Source organism: Pelecanus crispus, chromosome 12 (assembly GCF_030463565.1).
Source record: "Pelecanus crispus isolate bPelCri1 chromosome 12, bPelCri1.pri, whole genome shotgun sequence".
In the NCBI taxonomy this organism is placed as follows: domain Eukaryota; kingdom Metazoa; phylum Chordata; class Aves; order Pelecaniformes; family Pelecanidae; genus Pelecanus; species Pelecanus crispus.
The window spans coordinates 26,597,655-26,616,521 of NC_134654.1; the positions used below are offsets into that span (position 1 = coordinate 26,597,655).

Below are 18,867 nucleotides of genomic sequence, written 5' to 3' on the forward strand. Positions count from 1 at the left end.
GGAGCAACAACCCAGCCGGGGAGCAATGCCTACAACCAGCTGGCCTAGGGCTTGCAGATACCAACGCTACATTTCGCAGTATTTAATAGGACACGTGCATCGTGTGCAATCTAAGAGCATGTTTCTACCAGGCTGACGAGTCCGGGGGAGAGGCGCAGCAGGAGAGCTGCGTGCCCCGAGACGGGGCGAACGCAAGCTCCCGATCGGTGGCAAAGCAACCTCGGCCCTGCCCGAGCTTCGCTGGAGGGAAAACTTCACTGCCTTCTCCCCATCTTGCTCACAGCCTGAGTCAGCAAGCTCTCCTTCCTCTGCAGAGGTGAATCCTGCGTCCGAGGACCAATGGGATTTTTATTTCTTGTTTCTCTTTTCCCCTTTGCTTTTAATAGGGTTTTTTTTTTTTTAGTTTCCACTCCTTTTAATTGCTTTTCCAGCAGCTGTCACACAGCTGGAATCAGGATGGAACTTGTTAGTTTTTTTTTTTTTTTTAAAAAAAAAAGGTTTCCAATGGATCTGCATTCAAAACAGGGAGGTGAGGAAATCAGATAAGCCAGGAAATCCAAATGAGTTGGAAGGGTGCACAGCCACACGACAGTTCAAGTAGTTAAAGGAATTTGACTGTCCTGGAATTTCAACAGCTTGAGGACTCTGTATCTGATTTAGAGAGCTGACTAAAAGCACAAAAGCCGTCCTGTTGTTGCTTAACAAAAGGCCATAGCTCTTCTGCAGCTGCCAATTTACTCATTTTCAAGGAATGAGCTCCTTTAGGAGAGGAGCAGAGCGTTGGCCTGCATCACTTCCCATTGGGCAACAAGCGAGAAATGGGGAAGGCTACTCGTAACCGCAAAAAAAACCACAGCTGAGATGCACTTCACTAAAAAAAAATACGTTTCTGGCACATACCCTGCGCATAGTGTGCTGGCAGTACCTGGCGCAGCGCGGAGCCCTGGCACGCCTCCACGTTATCTGCAGAAAATGCATTTTAACGTAAAGCCGACACCTGCTCCGAGCACTCCTTGGGGTTTCCCATCCCAGGTACCGGGTGCTGCTCCCGGCTCTGCCGCTGAAGTGGGACCCCAGTCCAAGGCAACCCATTAGGGCTTCACTGACAAGCAGCTAGAGAGCACGTAGCATCTCAAAATATCATTAATTAAATCCCCAAGCAGTTGCTCCATGGGATTTCTGAGGAGGAGACTCAGGTTCAGCGTCGGATCAGCCCTTACATCTACCAGGGGGTGGAGAAGGGCCGAGCACGGAGCCAGCATCCTCCCGGGGGACACTCGAAGCAATGCATTTCAGGAAAAAGGAGAACTGAAAGCTCCAGGACACTCTTATCAAGGAGAAATTCAGCACGTTAAATTAGGGACTTTCTGAAGGTCTCTTGAAGGAAGCGTTACAAGGGAATGGATTAATTTTACAGCTTTAAAAAAAAAAATAAAGGGCATGTTGTCCTTAATACACTTTTAAAGAACTAGTATGAAAACCTGGGAACCTTCAGCAAGTTCAGATTAAATTTCTTTGGGGTTATTTTCCTCCCCACTGAAGGGTCCGGGGAGACTGAGGCACAAACCCCTTCCATTTTGCTATGTCCTTAGCTGACCCGCAGGGCTGGAGGTGGACCACCTCCTCCTCCTCCTCCTCCTCCTCCTCCTCCTCCTCCTCCTCCTCGGCAGCGGGTCATGCCCGGAGCTGGCGGTCCCACACGGCAGCCGAGGAGCAGGCAGCGTTCTTCATCCCCGCAGACCATGGTTTCGTGCTCCAGCTTCAGCCAAACCTCTCACCAGCAGCGTTTCGCCGCCCATCATGCCGGAGCAAGCACCCATCCAGCCACCCAGTGAGTTCGCCTTGGGCACGGATCCAACCAGAAAAATGAGGGTGGTTTTTTTTTTTTTTTTTTTCAGTGGGATTAATTTTCAAGCGGACGAACATGATTCATCCCTGCAGATGCATGACGCAGCGCGCCAGGAACGCGCGGCTGCCGCGGGGTCACTTCTAGCCCCGAGTTGGGCTGAATTAATCTGGCTGCAAAACTTGATGCAACTGCGGGTGGTCAAAATCCCAAGTGTTGCCACACTGCAATTCCCTGAATTCAGTTAAAAACAGGTAATTACTTCAGGGTGACACCCCCAGCCGTGCCAAAAGCCGGGGCCCCCCATGCTCTGCCCAAGCCCCCTCTCACCTGCGTGCCCTTTCTAGCACAGCAAAACACAGGCAGGAGCCACACGAGCGTCTAACAATGCAATCCATCTTTATTTTGGTAGTACTTTCTGCTGGAAAAGGAAAAAAAACTCGACTTTGCTGTATTAGTAAAGTGGTGAAAGAAAGGCAGGTGTACAAAATAAACTGCAGACGGTTCGAAGTGCCCGATGGCCGCATCGGGAGGAGCGTTACAAACGCGCCGCCTTTACACCCGCGACCTGTTTCCGCTAACAGCGTACTGCATGTTGGCTACGTAGCGGACTCGCTATACAGAGATATTTTTAAATAAGGGCTTTTCTTGGTAATGTAAACAAAATCAGACACATTAAATTGCTCCATAGAAAAATAGAACCTTATAATAACACCACCAAGTATACGCATCTCCTAAATTTTGGCTATACGAGCTAACTATTTCTCACAACAACCCTGCAAGGTAACTCGAACCATTATAGCTGGGCACGGTGACACAAACGGAATTGATTTGCCCCAAGTCCCACAGTCAGCCCGACTCCGGCTGCCCCGGCTCCATTTTATCCCCTAGAGCACCAACTGGGTGTGAGCATTGCATGGCTGGGATTTGGCATGGCACTGGTAACAGCTGAACAAAGGGACTTCAAATTGCAGGAATAAAGCTCGCATGTTTCCAGGGGATTTTCTGGTTTAATTTTGCACGTGTTTTTCCCTATTCTGGCAGCTGTAGACATCATACGACACTCCGAAAGGCTGCTGGTTACAATATATTCTGATTACAGCGATGGTTTGGGGGGGGCATCTTACGCCACATTGACACGTGGCGTCAGCACGCCAAAAAAAATCCCACCCAAACATGCAGTTAACTTCACGAGCCAAATTCTTCGTACGTGTGGCTGCATAAAGACAGTGCCACCATCAGCTGGGTTACTCCAGGGTAAACGAGAACAGTACCAAACGGAGCAAATTGGGACGCTAATGAAGGCTTTCCTATGATCCATTCGAAACATTTAGAAAATAAGAAACACTTTGAAATAGGGTGATGTCCTCCAGACAGTATCGAACTACTTTACAGACTATTAACTCTGACTATAAGTTAAAGAATAAAATTAAGACATCAAGGCTAACAGGTCACAACCGTGCTTTCATTCAGTTCACGAGGAAAGAGCGTGCTGTACGTTGCTGGACAGATGTGCAGACGACACTCAGCTGAAAAACCATTTACAAAAAGAGATGGAAGTAAGAAATGTGGGATTTGGAGAAGACGCACTTAGCTTGTATGTACAGACGTGGGAAAGCATCGCGAGACAAAATTCTGGGTCCCACCTTTGCTCCAAACACAGGAAAATGCTCCGAGATACTGGCCAGCAGCAGGGACGCAGCTGGGAGCCACGGGCTGGGGGTTCCCAGGGGCTAAATAAAAGGCTGCAAAAATGAAAGAGCTGAATTTTGGTCATTTTTCTTTTCTTACAGGGAAGCTTCAGCCCTAGAAAGGTTGCTACTGGAGCCGCCGTTTAGAGGCTGGTGCCGCAATCTTTACCTGTGTTTCGTTTCCAGCACAGGAGAGTTGGGCTCAAATTTTAACTACAAACCAAAATCTGGACGTTTATATGCAATCTACGGGTACAAAAGAGGAAGCAGAAGTTCTACATGAAAGAGTTCAACATCTCCCCATAGTAGACTAAGAAAGTAATGAAAACAGATTTTAGCTCAATGTGATGATAAACCATTATCAGACCAATAACGTACATTATTGCCTGATAATTACAAACAGTTGGGACACAGAACGCCACCTTAACCCACAGTTTTTTGAGTTTTTGCAAGAAAAACAAAGGTATTTTCTAACTTTAATGTGAAGATATATAATCGATATGACTTATGAAGCCAATGATTCGATATAAATGTATCTCTATATTTGTTCACTGCAGAACACAATGAACTGTTAGCAATCTTTTAATTTCACATTATAAAATTAAAAAAGTGATGCTAGCTTTGTGTAGAAAAAAACAAAAAAATACTTTCAATGTACATCTGTCATATCTTAGGATAAAGGATCACATATTCCGCTCCTCTTAGTGCTTCTATGCAAACCAAAGGCACCATTCCTACTCATGAGGTTGTGAATTTGGATCTTATTTTTTTCGGTTTACGAAGGTGAATGAAAAATTGCCAGGCCAGGACAAAGCAAACGTTCCTGTGCTGAGCATGCTACTGCATTTCTGCTATCCCAACAAAGACGGATTAGGACGTGCTGTTGCATGTACTTATGAATTCACTGTCAAGAAAAATGAAAAAACATCTTAAAAGGACTGCCTCTAAAAACAGCTGGCAGGATACACGTCGTTACACCCAACAAAAGAATTAAGACTGTTTTTAATGAAGACGAGAAATACTCACATCTCTGCAAATCCCGTAACTACGCAGTTATGTCTTTGTACTTTTACCAAGCGGGGGAAAGAAAGCATCCACTTCTGTACACCCCCTTTAACCCTACAGTGCATGCATTACAAACATCAGTGCCACCCAGACTGGCAGCGTGAGTGAGCCACGTCTGCCAACTTGCAGTAGAAAGGAATATAAGTGTCAACAAGCGCCGCATTACAGCTGTAAATGAACATTTTCACATTGGTTGGATACCAAGCTAAGCTCGCAGTGTAACTCAGGACCCTCCTTGCAGTGAATGTCATTACTTCGGAGTGGATTTTCCCCTCTCGTCTAAGCAGGTGCATGTCCTAAGCGTAAGCAGGGACGGATCAGCCGGCGGGGGAGCAGGACGCTGCAGGGACACGTGTCTGCACAGCACCTCGTCGGGCAGGCAGCAATGCCCAACCGAGGGCACGGGGCACGGCAAGACCCTGAGAACCAGCGAGCGGGTCCCGCGGGGCAGGATGCTCCAGTGGCAACTGGGTTTGCTCAAATGCATGCTTTCCAGTAAGGACAGCACGACCTCAGCTCTGTTGCTGGCGCAGCGCGGCCAAGGAAGTCAGGCGGGTGCTCCTGCACAAGCAACCAACACCAGGAGATGAGCGACCATCGTGGCAGTGTCTTCTCACTCAACGCAAACCAGGAAACAGCGAGGGGAAGAAGGTTGGGATGCTCACCGCTTCCACCGCTATCGCGGCGTTATCCCTAAGGCCAGGATGGTGGAACGCGCTCGGTGCTTCCAAATACCATCTTCCTTGTCCATCCCAGCTCCGACGTTTTCCACGCACACGGCCCCAGCCTGCGCGCAGAGGATCATCGCTTGCACAACGCACGAGCTGCCGAGCAGATCTGGACCGTAAGGAGCTCAGAAAACGACTCGGTCTTCCTGCGTCCTCTCCCACCACAGCGTGCTGTTCAGGGTGCCAAAGCTGCTGTCCTCCTCCTCCTGCTCTTTAGCAAGCTCCACAAAAACCTGGAACAGACAGAAAGGATGTGAACATGCCATGCTCCTTGTAGGAACTTTCTTGGTCACAAGCAGAATTCATGGTAAAAATCTCACAGATATGGAATGTATTGCTTCATCTCCGAGTAGGATGTTTTTGGTATTTTGGGTTTTTTCTCCTTGCTCTTACCCTCCCTGCCTCGTTTCAAGAGCACAATGAAAAGGAAGTTGAACCAAATACATGCTGAAGAACATTTATCGTCAGCAATAACTAATCCAGAATAAGCAATAATAAGCCTCAGCTTTGCCCTCCTTTCAGAAATGAACAGCAATGCCCATCTTTTGACTAAGTCATAGTGGCACTTCCACTCATGTCACAAATTTACGTTGCTCCAGTCACCGCAGTCGGTGTGTCTTATTTTAAAAAGAAAGAACATGGGAATAAAGAGAGCAAGGGAACTGACAGTCCCAATTCACTTTGGGAAAGGGGACCTGACTTCCCCAAAAATGCCCAAACAGGCAACAGCAAAGCGGCCCCAGCTGCCTGAAAGCCGGGCATGGGGGACAACCTGCCTGCCCCTCCACCGCTACGACTTGTCCAGACTGGATGCACGACTCCTGTACGGCAGGGGCAAAGGGAATCCACCCCGCACACCTCCAAAAACCCTGTCAAAAACCACTGCAACACCTTTGCCTGGCAGGGTTTATTTCCAACGAAATATAATTTGCTTTAACATACCTGTTCCAGTGTTGCCTGAGAAAAGCTGTACTCCTCGATGTTAAAGGCGTGTTTTACTGGTGAAAGAATTAATGAGAGCATATTTAGGGATACTTCACTATCTGACACAGCTGGATTCAAAGCATTTTAAGCTGGTACAAGTGCTTACTCTTGATTTCACAAGAAACAGAGTAGGGGACAACAACAGTAACAGAAAAAAATAAATTAAACAAGTTTGGAACAGAAATGCAGAAGTGCCACTGCATGGCAAATCTGTCAGTTATGGGAGACAAAATGATTTCTGTATGCGATGCGTGGCAAGTGCTTTAATTACCTTCTTCCAGCTTGGAAAAAGAATGTGAAAGCGACTGTACATCTTCTTTAGGAATTTTATACGCCAAAATAGAAGCAAAACTGGAACAAAGAAACAAAGCAAATTGAGCTTCAGGTAAAATTACTCAAAGCAAAAATATTAATAGCCAAGTGAATGGATTTAAACTCATTTTCCGAAGGCTACTCCAGGCAGTTTGACTAGTAGCCATCATCATACACGACAACAGGAACGATGCAGCTCCAGGAGACCAGCTGGTCTGTAATCCGCCTCAGAGATCCAGGTCCAGCTGCATCAGCTGAGACCCACCTGAGACCGCTCTATGATTTATATGCTCTTCAGCTAAGATTCAACCATTTCTATTCTGCCTATAAACTCATGAAAGAAAAATTGCTGCCCGGGACTCCCAAAGTGATGAGGTTTTGCCTTTCAAATGAACTCGGAGGGAGGTCACAGGATCTCTCGGGACTTTGCATCATCCAGCGGTTCCTGCAACCCAGGCTCCAGAACAGGGAGCTGCTCTACCCCACCCATCTGCTTCTGAAAAATAAACTCTCCTTCAAACCTCCTGCACTGAGGAACGCTCCTTACGTGATGCCTCCAGTGCCCTTTTTGGAGAGTCTCATCAGTGGTCACCAAGCCAGACCCTTGAGTTCATATGGCAGAAATTCAAAGCTGTTGGGGAAAGTCCAACCAACCCACCCTCAAACTTTGAGGTCCACCCCCAGAAAACGTTCAAGCATTTCTAGGTAAGGGCCAGTGACTCAGTGACTCAGATTTTACCCCCGTTTCCTGGCGGGGGGAGCCCAAGCAAGGAGGAAGCCTCCAACCAACAGCTACGCAGAAATCAAGTTTTGCTTCCTCCGTGCCGAACATCTGCACACAGGGCTCACAGCCACCACCCTGGCAGCTTTTGCTGGCCTGCAAAATGCTTCCTCTTTTTTTTAAGCCACGCGTAAGTATTTTTTGTGAATTTTTGTATTGTGGCATTCCTTACTTGGTGTCAAGGAGCTGCTGAGAAATCAGGGGCTTGTATTAATAGCAATGTTTTCTGCGTATTTGTTAAAAGTTTACCTTTCCTGATGACTCGCATTTGGGAAGATGTGCAAAATCTGGCTCTGCAGATACTCCACCTGCTGTACATCTGCTGTTTCTTTTAATTTCATTTCCAGGAAGTATCCTCTGCCAAACTTACTCTTCAGGTGTTGGACAGTACCTATACATCTACCAATTGCAGAGAGAAAATAAGAGTTGTACATGTTACACCACACTCAAAAAGCAGCCTGACTTCTAACAGACCCTTTTAGCAGTTTAATTCTGCTCCAAATTAAAGATGCAGAAAAAACGTCTATCTATATTTTCAAAGAAATATATTCTAGTTGACATCTGTCCTATCCTGCCCGCAGGGGAAGGCTCCGGTGGTACCTCAGCTGCCCGGACACCAGGATGGCCACGCGGTCACAGACAGCATCCGCCTCTTCCATGTAGTGAGTGGTCAGGATAGCTGCTCTCTCCTTATTCTTAAATGCTGCTCGAATTGCCCGCCTACAAAACATAACAAAAAAAAAAATCTCTGAATAGAACATTTAAAACATTTGGCACGTAACAGTAAATCCTGGGTTAGTAGGACAAGAGGACTGTGATGGTCAAACACAAACCCTTTATTTTATGGACCAATACTACTCCCACAGCAACAATTAACATCTCATTTTTTTCACAAAGATGACTCAACCTTCATACTCCTTAAATTATTTTAAAGATTTCTTTGGACTTTCAAGCTTTTAATCTCCAAGATGTTCTGGAAGAGGAGACAGATGAAGTGCACCTGGCACTAAGGCAGCGTTGTCTATGGCTCTCCCTAGCGTTAAGAGGGGTAACGCACACATAAAATCGGACAAACCCCCGAAGAGAATCGAGCCTGTGGCAAACATAGGCCCGGCGGCACTCACCACATGTGCTGCTTGGCTTTTGGATCCATCCCGGTCGACGGTTCATCCAAGAGCGTGACCCGTGGGTTGCCCAGCATACTCAGGGCAAAGCACAGCTGGGAGGAAGGCAAAGGGAAAGGGTCAGGACACAACGGCTGCTGGAGACACCCAACGCGGCAGCTCAAAAAGCTCCCCCGTACCTTGCGTTTCAGCCCGACGCCCAGCTTCTTCGTGGTCTTCTGCAGGTGGTCTTTCAAATCCAGGGCACTCGCGATGCTGCGGAAGCGGGAGGACCACATATCAAAAGCTGAGAGGGTGCTGGTTCGGCTTCCCCCTCATCACACACTATGCAAACAGTCTCATTGGAAGAGCTCAGTTACAAATACTTGCATATACTTGTATATAAAGTATAAGAAAAGCAGAGCAATACGCAGCACTGGAGCTGGGCGCTTCCATATAAAACCACCCGCCCCGTGTCCTAGAGGAGCCCAGGGTGACAACCTAGCAACAGCTCCAAGCCCTGGACTCCCCGTCCTTGCAGCCTCTGCAAAGGTCATCGTTAGCACTTTGTAACTTTGAAACAAACAAAAAAAAATACAAATACCAGTTGAATTTTGTGTGGCTGAATCTGTATCTCCTAACCTACAAATTCACACTTGCTGAATTTGCTGAAAAGATCCAATCAAACTTAAATGAAAGAATGGCTGCATTAGGAAAAGCGAAAAAAAAAAAAGGCTAAGAAAAAAATATAGCTAAACCTTAAACATTTCTATAATAAACTACTTACCGTTTTATGACTTCCTTAACATCAGACTGACTCATTCCTTTGATAGCGCCATAAATTTCAAAGTGTTCCTGCAATGTAATATCCGGCCAAAGCGGATTCGTTTGAGGACAGTACCCCACAAATTTCACCGAGTCCTCTTTGCTGCTCGGACCAAAAGAATAATCTCCCATCAGAACCTGCAAGGAAAATATAATATTATTGAGTAAGGTCTATACAAGTTTCAGAACTGTTTCTGCAAAGTTTTAGCAAAAAACACTTGGGAATGCTTGCAATAATAATAAAAAAAATTAAATATAGATTCATTTTCTATTTAGTTTGTAGCATGTAATGTACCTGCCCGCTGGTTGGCTCAATCTCTCCAACGAGCATATTAATTAACGTGCTTTTCCCAGCTCCGTTGGGTCCTAACAAACCCAGTATTTCTCCTAAAGAAAGGACGACACAAAACATTGCCCGTGAGGTCAGACGAAGGGATTCAACAGTTGTTTTTGTAAAGAAACCAGCTCAACAGCAAGCAACTGAACTCCAACCTTTTTTTACACAGAGAGAAACATGTTTTGTTGCCACCTTCTTTATTTTTCTCCCCAGAAGAAATTCCTTTCTTTCATCAAACTCTTTGTGCAAGCTGCTGACCAGGATTGCTGGCATCTAGTAGAGAAGAGAGAAGTGGCTGCAGATCCCAGCAGCTCTGGGAAACGTCTGAATTTGGGTTTTGGGTAGTGCCCATGGGCGCACGGCATTACCTCCTCGCTTTTGGGGCTACTCAGGATTTCCTGGACTCGCAGCCTCTCCGCCTTCACGTCTTCATCTTCGTTCTCATCATGCGGGACGTCTGGGAACTTCCAGGTTTTGGCTTTTGTAAAACATTTTCTAAGGGGAAGAGAGCAACATGATGCCGCTGCTCCGCATTCAGTTGAGATTTGCTCGCCGCTTTGATGCGGAAAGCAATTTGTGTTTGCCAAACCCAGGAGGAACACATTCAGGCAGCACATCCGAGAAGCTCCAAAAGAGCAGAAAGAGCTGTCAATGACTGCAGCTTTGTCATCTGTATGCTGAGCTCTCTGTTGGGGTATGGCATCTCTCGCCATGCAACGGGAAAGGAAGTTCCCCTGTTTTTATATAGGGGACTTCCTTACAAAACTCCTGATTTTGCACTGGCATAACTTAAAAGGAAGTGAAAAACCTACTTCTGCACTTTATTGACTGAACTTCAGACAACTAAAGTTAGGAGAACAAATTCTTTAGACACTTGGGATGGGATATAACCACAGGTATTTTATTTTCTGCAATATCCCCCATAGCTACACACTGCATACTCCAGTTTAATTACCAGCATCACTTCTAAAAATGGCTTCTTTGGACTATTACTTTTTAAAAGTCTATTCAACAGACATACCTGAAAAACGGATCCTCTCTAACTGTCCTCCCTCCATTCTTCAGCTCGAAATATCGCAGCAGCAAGAGCCACATGACACACTGCAAATAGGGCTAAAACGGATAAATACAGTTCTGGTTACTCGGAGCACTGCCAGCCCTCCAAGGCTGGTGACCCTACAGGTGACCCTATAGGTGACCCCACCAGTGCGATGAGTGACAAGAAGCACCAGCTCTTCACCACCGCAGAAGTGCAGATGTTTCCAAGAAGATGAAATGTATCCTTAGATGCTGCTCAGTGGGTCGACGCTGAGGACGCACAACCAGAGTCTGCTTAGATCTAGCGGCAATTATTTGGGTTTTGGAGAGAGAAGGGACTCTCCCTGCTCTGGAGTTCTTGTTCCATCAGCGCAGACTCCCATAATAATCAGGATTACTATCGGCACCGTTAGTAAGACTACTGAAGCAGCAGATGTTGAGCTGGTGGGCGCAGCAGCTTTTACTGATACTGTTCGTGCTGCAACAGGTTGCAAAGCTGCAGGCTCCAGCGATGCTGAACATTAGATCCAATTTTTATTAACAAAGATGCCTGAACAGAAGGGGCCTCCCAGCAGGAGTTAGCAATTCTCTACAGCAAATACGGCAAATAATCAAATAACCACGCTTACAGCTATAACTGCTACCAGGAGCCGGTCCCAGGGGTCGTAGTATCCTCCGTCCTTTCGCTTGCCTTTCCATGAGACCTGACAATGCAAAAAAAATACGTTCAGGTTAATAATCACCTATCAGAGACTGCATATTCTATATCGCGCTTTAATCTCAAATTAGCCATTTAAGTTACGTTGCTCAAGGCCCTCTGCAGAGTCCCTGCTTGCATGAGTCCAACACCAATAAATTTCCATCAAAGTCCCTGGAGCTGCTCCTGGTTTAAAGCCACTGACATCCAACTAACCCACCACCCATCACCGGCTTTGCCCAGTCCGCAGCCTGAGAAACGCATGGTTTTCCTTTAGATATTTAATGGAAGACTTGTTTCTTTCCTCATTTTAAAACTGCGACACTTTGCTTACAGAAAAAAAAGGTGACTCTTCCCCAGCAGCTGCTATTCTGCAGGCGTTAAATGGCTCTGGATGACACTGCACCAGTGGGCAGCCAGCTGCTGTCTCATCATTAAAGACACCCACCCAACCCAGCTGGCTACAAATGCTCTGGAGAGGGTCTCCTGTGGCCCCTTACCTTTATAAAACAAATCAGACAGCCAATAAGGGGATAAATAGGAATGAAGATGGAGAAGACGTAATGCAGGATGGTGGTTACCAGGTAATAGTCCAGAAAAAAGGCCACTTCAGTGACAACCGTACAGAGCAAGGCTGTCTATACAAAAGAAAAGGGAAAAAAAAGTCCATTTTCATTCAGTTCAGACTCTCTAAGCATAAGTTATCTAATTTGAGGCACTTTTTTTTAAAGCTTTTATCATTTAGGATATGGCAGTAATACAGAGACACTGGTAAATGTTTCAAATTACTTGTGCATTAAGGACACAGTTAAATAAAATAACTGGGAAGCCTGTTGTGGCTTTGGAGATAACCAATCCTCCCAGCTAACTGAACTGAAGGTAAAGTTACTCACCACTGAAAATATAAATGACCAAAATTCTTTCGTATTTTGGACTTTTTTAAACGTGAAGGAGACCACGTAAGTGAAGAGCACGACTGACGGGACATAACCAATCAGGCAAAAAATCTGCAAAGACAGGGAAGGTTTCTCAGGACATGTACAGCAAGAACCCAGGGGTGAATTTTTTGTGTAAGTATCGACTGGAATTAGTGAGCTACATAACTCTGGATTCATCTTTGTCACTCAGTTTGAATATTTTGCCACCTTGGCACATAGAGCATATACTATTAAAGACACATATCCAAGAGTCTATGGATAGGCAGGAACCTCACTCACTCAGTTTCCTTTAAACTATTTCCCATTTTTTTTATAACACAGGCTCTCATAAATGTTGACCTGAGGATTTTGGCACATATCAGGAATGTTCAGCCCTTCAGCCTTAGCATTTTCGCAGAAATTAAAACAAGGGTAGATGCACCGGTAGAAAAATAGCCCAGCAGCGCAACGGTCACATCCCAAGCCTGATTAACTCGGAGCTTCTGGGAAAGCAGCTCGGAAAATCTGATTCTTCTCAATTACAGCCAGTATCTCAAGGAAGCCCACTCTGAATATAAAAGACGTGAAGACTTGTAGTCTCTTCTATTTAATCATATGCTGCAATTCATTGTGGAGCTGGTCTGCGCTCAAAGTCACTGTAACCTTGTCATTAGCAGCACACCCATGCAAATGGAGCAATTCCCCATCGGCAGCAAAGAGCGCGAAGCAGACCGAGCGAGCAGGGCGAAGAAGCATTTCCTTGGAAGATCCTGGCATTTTAAAGCTCCGTTTTACTCCAGTTCTGAATGAAACTCCAAAATTTGAGTATTTTTACCCACGAAAAATAGTACTACTTTGCCTTTGGTGCAGCCTGACTGCTGCCTCCACACCAGCAGCCTTAATTCGGCATTTTCCACGTATATCCAATGGAAAAAGTCTGCTGAGCCATCTAATAAAAATAAACACTTGTGGAGAATAACGTAACCAATGCTCTCACATCCCCACGTGTGCGCCGGTCCCCACTGCACTCACCACAGCGAGGAACTTGCCAACGTAGAAATAAACACCGTAGTGAAAGGCAAAGAGGCTGCCTATCATCAGGACAAGGATGGAGAAGAACAGCGGGAGGTCAACAACGGCTTGCCCGGTCCAGTACGCGGAGGGATAAAGCCCCGCTATCTTCAGCTGCGTGTACGCTTTAATCTGCAACAGGAAAAGAAAACGCAGTGTTAATTAAATGTTACTTAAAATTAACACTACGTTAATCTGCCTTGGTGTGAGAGAGGGATCTTGTTTTTCCCTCTAACACACTGCTTTTACACTGGTGTGGCACCACCGTGTTGCCCAGTTACTGCTGATTTTAGCTGCCAAAGAAGTAAAAAGCATTTCCACGGAAAGCAAAAGGGCTTTTCCCGAACCTGCTTTACCCCAGGCAGCAAAGAGCAGTCACGTCCATACCGCCTCTCATGGCAAAAGATGCTATTTAAAACACCTCTTAAGGTTTTCCCCAAATCCCAAGGTTTTTAAGTTCTTGTGCAGTCTATGAATCCACATCTGGGAGTTTACCTTATGGTTTTCTGCATTGTCCATGGCAAAATAGGGTGGCATCCCAGTAATAATGATTCCCAGTAACACAGCTTCAAAATAGATCTCCAGTCTGAAAATCGTGTCTGGAAGATTCTGAAATATAAATCAGATTTCTTCAATACCAGAATGTGCGTGACCAAAAAAAATGCATTTGCAATTGCAACATCACTGTAAATGCTAAAGCATACATTCTGTGTATCTCCGTCTATTATCTCAGCCGCAGCGTGACGAAAAATAGCTACAGAAGTTTTTGGAGTATTTATAAGAGTGTCTAATAAACTCCTATGGCGTTCATGTCCTGCAGCGGGTCCCCTCCTCTCCGAAAGGCCAGCCCAGCCCTGCACAGGAGGCAGCAGAGCTCCCGCATCCCCGCATTCAGCCTCCGAGAACCGCAAGCAACCTCTAACAAACCCATACGTCCTGGTTGCGGCTGGGATAGAGTTAATTTTCTTCCTAGTAGCAGGCACAGCGCTGTGGTTTGGATTTAGGATGAGAAGAATGTTGATAACACGCTGATGGTTTAGTTGTTGCTCAGCACTGCTTATGCCAGGCAAGGACTTTGCAGCTTCCCATGCTCTGCCAGGGGCACAAGAAGCTGGGAGGGGGCACAGCCAGGCCAGCTGACCCAAACTGCCCCAAGGGCCATTCCATACCATACGGCGTCATGGGCAGTATAGAAACTGGGGGGGGTTGGCCGGGGAGCAGCGATCGCTGCTCGGGAACTGGCTGGGCATCGGTCAGTGGGTGGTGAGCAATTGCATTGGGCATCACTTGCTTTGGATATTATTATTGTTATTATTATATTGTTACTATTATCATTACTATTTTACTTTATTTCAATGATTAAACTGTTCTTCTCTCAGCCCAGGAGTGTTTCTCACTCTCACTCCTCCAATTCTCTCCCCCATCCCACCGGGGCAGGGGCAGCGAGCGATGGCTGCGTGGTGCTGAGCTGCTGCTGGGGCCGAACCACGACACCATAACAAACTCCCAACAGGACATCCTCTTTCCAAACCCCTTTTTCCTCCGCTTCCACAAGCCGCAGAACAAAATCCCGGCACGTCTCGAGCCCTCCTCAATTCTGCAAAGGTCCGCAGCACCAAGGACTCGCTCCATGGGCTCTGGGCGTTGGGACCCAATCCTTCCCGATGGTGCTGTGCAGAGCGTAGCCCTTGGTGCTGCAGAGAGTCCCCACCAACTTCTCCCTCCACTTACGGCACGTTTTTGCACTCCCCCTCTCACCCCAGGGACGCTTTGCCACCCGCCGTGCGCTTAAGGGTGGGTTTTGCCACGCAGCCCCCGCGGCAGCCATGGGCGCTGCTCACCTGAACGAAGGGGTTGCTCCAGATTTCAATGCTCTCCGTCACGTTTAAATTGCGCAGAAGTAGATTGCTGACAATATTCATCAAAACCGGCAGGGAGTGCACCATGGTACTGTTGAATATGACTGTAAAAACATAGTTCTGGAAAGGAAAGTGTTTGTTCTATTAATTCTTCTGCATGAAGGGTAATATCCTGAGAGGGCTCTCCTATGGGCTTAATTAAACCCGAACACTGGGAAAAATCTTTTCCTAACAGAGTCTGCTTTGCAGGGAGCTCTGGGCTGCTTAGGGTGGTCGTAACACGTAACCTAATTCAGGAAAAGAGTCATGCTCATAGAGAATAAATTATTTGGAATAAAATCCCAGAACGTTTTATGCAACCGTGACGCTATGACAAATGATGCTCCAGACAATTACAGTCTGAAAACACACAATGACCTGCACTCGTATGTTCTTGCTAATGCATTTAAAAAACAGACAGGCAAAAATTTACATTAGCTAAGGGCCGCACTGTCACACTAATATTAACAGTTTGCAATGAATAAAAATGGGAACGAGAGACAGAGCTGGCATATTGCAAAGCAGTTCCTTTGTTGGAGATTAAATATGACCCCAATGTTCAAATCTTTCTGACATTCCTTCAGTGACCATACTGAAATGAATACTTACAATCCAAGAAACTCATTTTTCTTTTCACATGAGAGCACCACGGAATTATACTTCTGTCAAATTGTATAATTCAGCCAGTAAAAAAATAAATTCCTATGCCAGGTCTCTTGTGAACTACAATATTTCTCTTGGCTTTTTGTATCCTTGTGGGGAAGAAAGGGGGATGGAAGTTTTATTAGCCTACCATAATTATCACTATGGAAGAACGTTTATTTTGATAATATTTCCATCCTGTTAATACAAGTCCTCTTTGCAGGCCCTTGTATAAGCAATAGTATATAGTATTCTTTGATTATATGACTCAAGATGTGCCTTTCAGGAAAGAACGCAACAAAACCAGCCCCTAACCAGCTGCTTGTCTGCTCTTTGGGATACAACGGAGCCAGTCTGTCCACCCTACCTGTCGGGATTCGAGGTCAAACACGTTTAAAGCCGCGCTGTGAGGTGCGACCGAGACGTAATCAGTGTCATTGAACATCTCCAAGAGTATGTTCATGCTCCCAAGAGAGCGGACAATGTCATCGATATCCGATTCTGGTGTAAGACAGAGAAAACAACATGATTACTCATCACCATCTTGGGAGTCTTTTACACAAAATTACTGATGCATTTTCCCACTGATACAACCCTCTGATGAAAGATCACTGTTTCCTTACACACGACCGCCAAAAAGAGACCTCTGCTATTTTGAACAACATGAATGTTTTTATTTTGGCTTCCCACTTGACAGCCTCCAAAGCATTCAAGAAAATTTTTTGGTTCTATTCTCCAATTAACTGGTGCAAGTCCAATGCAGCAGTGAGGGAGCGGAGGCGCCAATGAGCGTTATCAGGATGCTCAAAGTTTCAGCTGAAAAGAGAATTAGCTAAGAGAGCACGCCGCCAGCGGCACTTTGATACAGCAGCCAGAGAAATTAAGTTGTATTAAGTACAAATTCCTGATAGCTCAAACAGATGCTCGTTTCTATTGCCTGGATCGCTGCTACGCACTTTTAAAACATCCTAAGCTGAAACAAAATGGAATTTTCCAAAATGCTTTGTAGCAGGATTTTAATGCCGTTGTATCTAAATGTCTCTCTGGCCAGTTCCTTCACACGGGTCATCTTACGACATAGCGCGCACAAGGCTACCAGACGCAGGAGGAGGAGGAAGATCTCTGAACCAAACCCTATGGCACAAAAGGATACTCACTCTCTACCATCTCTGCGTACTTGGAAACTCTTCATTCGGGTTCATTTCAAGGAAAAAGTTTGTTCCAAACCCCCAAAGTAGCACACACCATCTTTCCCCACCACGTGAGATGCCACGTTTAAAGAGAGAGGTGGAGCCAGGAGCTATGCCCGCAGAGCATCTCTGCCCTCCTACCTGTGGAGTTCTGCAGCAGGAGACTACTCCTGTACTTGTGATAGTCCTCTCCGGGCTTCAGCAAGTACAAATCTGGGGAAAGTTTGATAGCAGCTACAGAATTTTTGATGATGTGGTGTATGAAAAACAGTAAAATCTGAACTACAAGAAAAATGAGAAAAAGCAACAACCTGAAAGAAATAAAAGTTTCGGTTTTATTAAAATTCAGCGCAAGCCAACCCAGTTTATTTGCATGTTATTAAAACAACACCTCCCTTGCCCCGAAAAAGCACGTACTCAACAGTAATACTTGTTATTGTTGAAATGTAACTATGGGAAAAAATTAATCGCATCCTGCCGTTTCTCTGGTATCATTCAAACAGGTTTTGAGAATTTTGTATATAAGTGAGAAAGCCCCAATACTTACATAACTCTCACGCATTTATTTTCCCGCTTGAGACTAAGGAAGTGAACTTTTGCTATGGTGGAAACCTGCTTCTTCCAGAGGGCTGTAGTGCTCACTCCCGATGCCTTCGTCTCCAAGAGCATCAGGAGGCTCTGCTCCATATCATCAAAGGATTTTGTATCCATTTCATCCTGCACTTGCTGGGAATTGAACACGCTATAATCTGAAAAAGAAGAGAGTAAAACTCTACAAATGTGATGCTCCGTCAAAGCTACGCGGTTTGAAATGGTAGGGCTGGAGAAAGCTGGGTGGCCATCAATTCCTTCCCCTTGCTGCTGGAGAAACCATCTCATCTCATCCCCATCTCTCAACTTAACCTCAAGCTCAATGACACCAATCTACCCCAAAGCCCTGAATCGCCCACACAGCAAGACCCTTAAGGCAGATGACACAAATTTCTGCCACTTAAAACGTGTGACTTGCCCCAGTTTCATACCATTAGACTAGGTTTGCACCTGTATTATTCAGTACCAGCATATTCAGCTGCTAAACCCTCTTACACCCATGCAAAAGCTTTGCAGAGCAGGATAGTTTTCTAGTCTGTATCACAAAGAAAGCCCTAGAAAGATTAAGGCGGCTTAAACCATTCCAAGTTGACATCAAAAGAAGAACTGATTAATTCTGGAGTAATATTAAGCAGTCCCAACTTTTCATTTGAATTGGAAGTTAATTTAAAGGAGGGGAAGAAAGCCAAGTTCAGCTATTTCAGCCTTAAGCGCAGGCTACCAATATTACTGTTCACGCAGAAGGCTGGAAAGAAATTTTATACTGTGCATTTACAATTTCTTGAAAGTAAGCTCCATTAGGAAAATAAAGCATATTTTAAAAAGCTAGCCATAAAAAGTGCAACTGTAAAGCAAAGAAGTTAGATGTAAGTACACTGGATGAAAAATTAATTACTGCAGAGACAGCTGGTAAAAAGCTTTTCCCCTGGATCCTCCTAGAATCACTCCCCACCCAACTCACTGCTTTTGCATGTTTTTCATGTTAAATATTTCAAAAGCCTGGAATGCCGTGAGACCGAAGGAGCCCCATGCCGCTGGACGCAGCACTCTGCGAGAGGATTTTTTATTCTTACCTCCATAGCAAAACTCCTGGCAGTGATGTGGCACGGACAATTCTACACTAATTAAGACTAAATCCAGTATGAGGGAAA

General features: G+C 45.6%; 1 protein-coding gene across 1 annotated transcript in view; it reads right to left on the bottom strand.

Annotated features, from left to right (window-relative positions):
- Positions 1–5,056: 5,056 nt before the first annotated feature.
- Positions 5,057–18,867, bottom strand: part of ABCA5 (ATP binding cassette subfamily A member 5) — a 32,959-nt gene continuing 19,148 nt past the window's right edge. The window contains exons 20-40 of the mRNA XM_075720245.1: positions 17,673–17,874; positions 17,267–17,436; positions 16,303–16,436; positions 15,237–15,374; positions 13,891–14,004; positions 13,357–13,527; positions 12,301–12,414; positions 11,908–12,045; positions 11,340–11,414; positions 10,694–10,785; positions 10,041–10,167; positions 9,828–9,945; positions 9,631–9,722; positions 9,298–9,473; positions 8,711–8,786; positions 8,532–8,626; positions 8,008–8,127; positions 7,657–7,806; positions 6,586–6,665; positions 6,273–6,328; positions 5,057–5,563 (exon numbers count right to left, since the gene is read on the bottom strand). Coding sequence (XP_075576360.1) covers positions 5,456–5,563; positions 6,273–6,328; positions 6,586–6,665; positions 7,657–7,806; positions 8,008–8,127; positions 8,532–8,626; positions 8,711–8,786; positions 9,298–9,473; positions 9,631–9,722; positions 9,828–9,945; positions 10,041–10,167; positions 10,694–10,785; positions 11,340–11,414; positions 11,908–12,045; positions 12,301–12,414; positions 13,357–13,527; positions 13,891–14,004; positions 15,237–15,374; positions 16,303–16,436; positions 17,267–17,436; positions 17,673–17,874 — 2,546 coding nt within the window. The 3' untranslated portion in view covers positions 5,057–5,455. The remainder of the gene's footprint in view (positions 5,564–6,272; positions 6,329–6,585; positions 6,666–7,656; positions 7,807–8,007; positions 8,128–8,531; positions 8,627–8,710; positions 8,787–9,297; positions 9,474–9,630; positions 9,723–9,827; positions 9,946–10,040; positions 10,168–10,693; positions 10,786–11,339; positions 11,415–11,907; positions 12,046–12,300; positions 12,415–13,356; positions 13,528–13,890; positions 14,005–15,236; positions 15,375–16,302; positions 16,437–17,266; positions 17,437–17,672; positions 17,875–18,867) is intronic.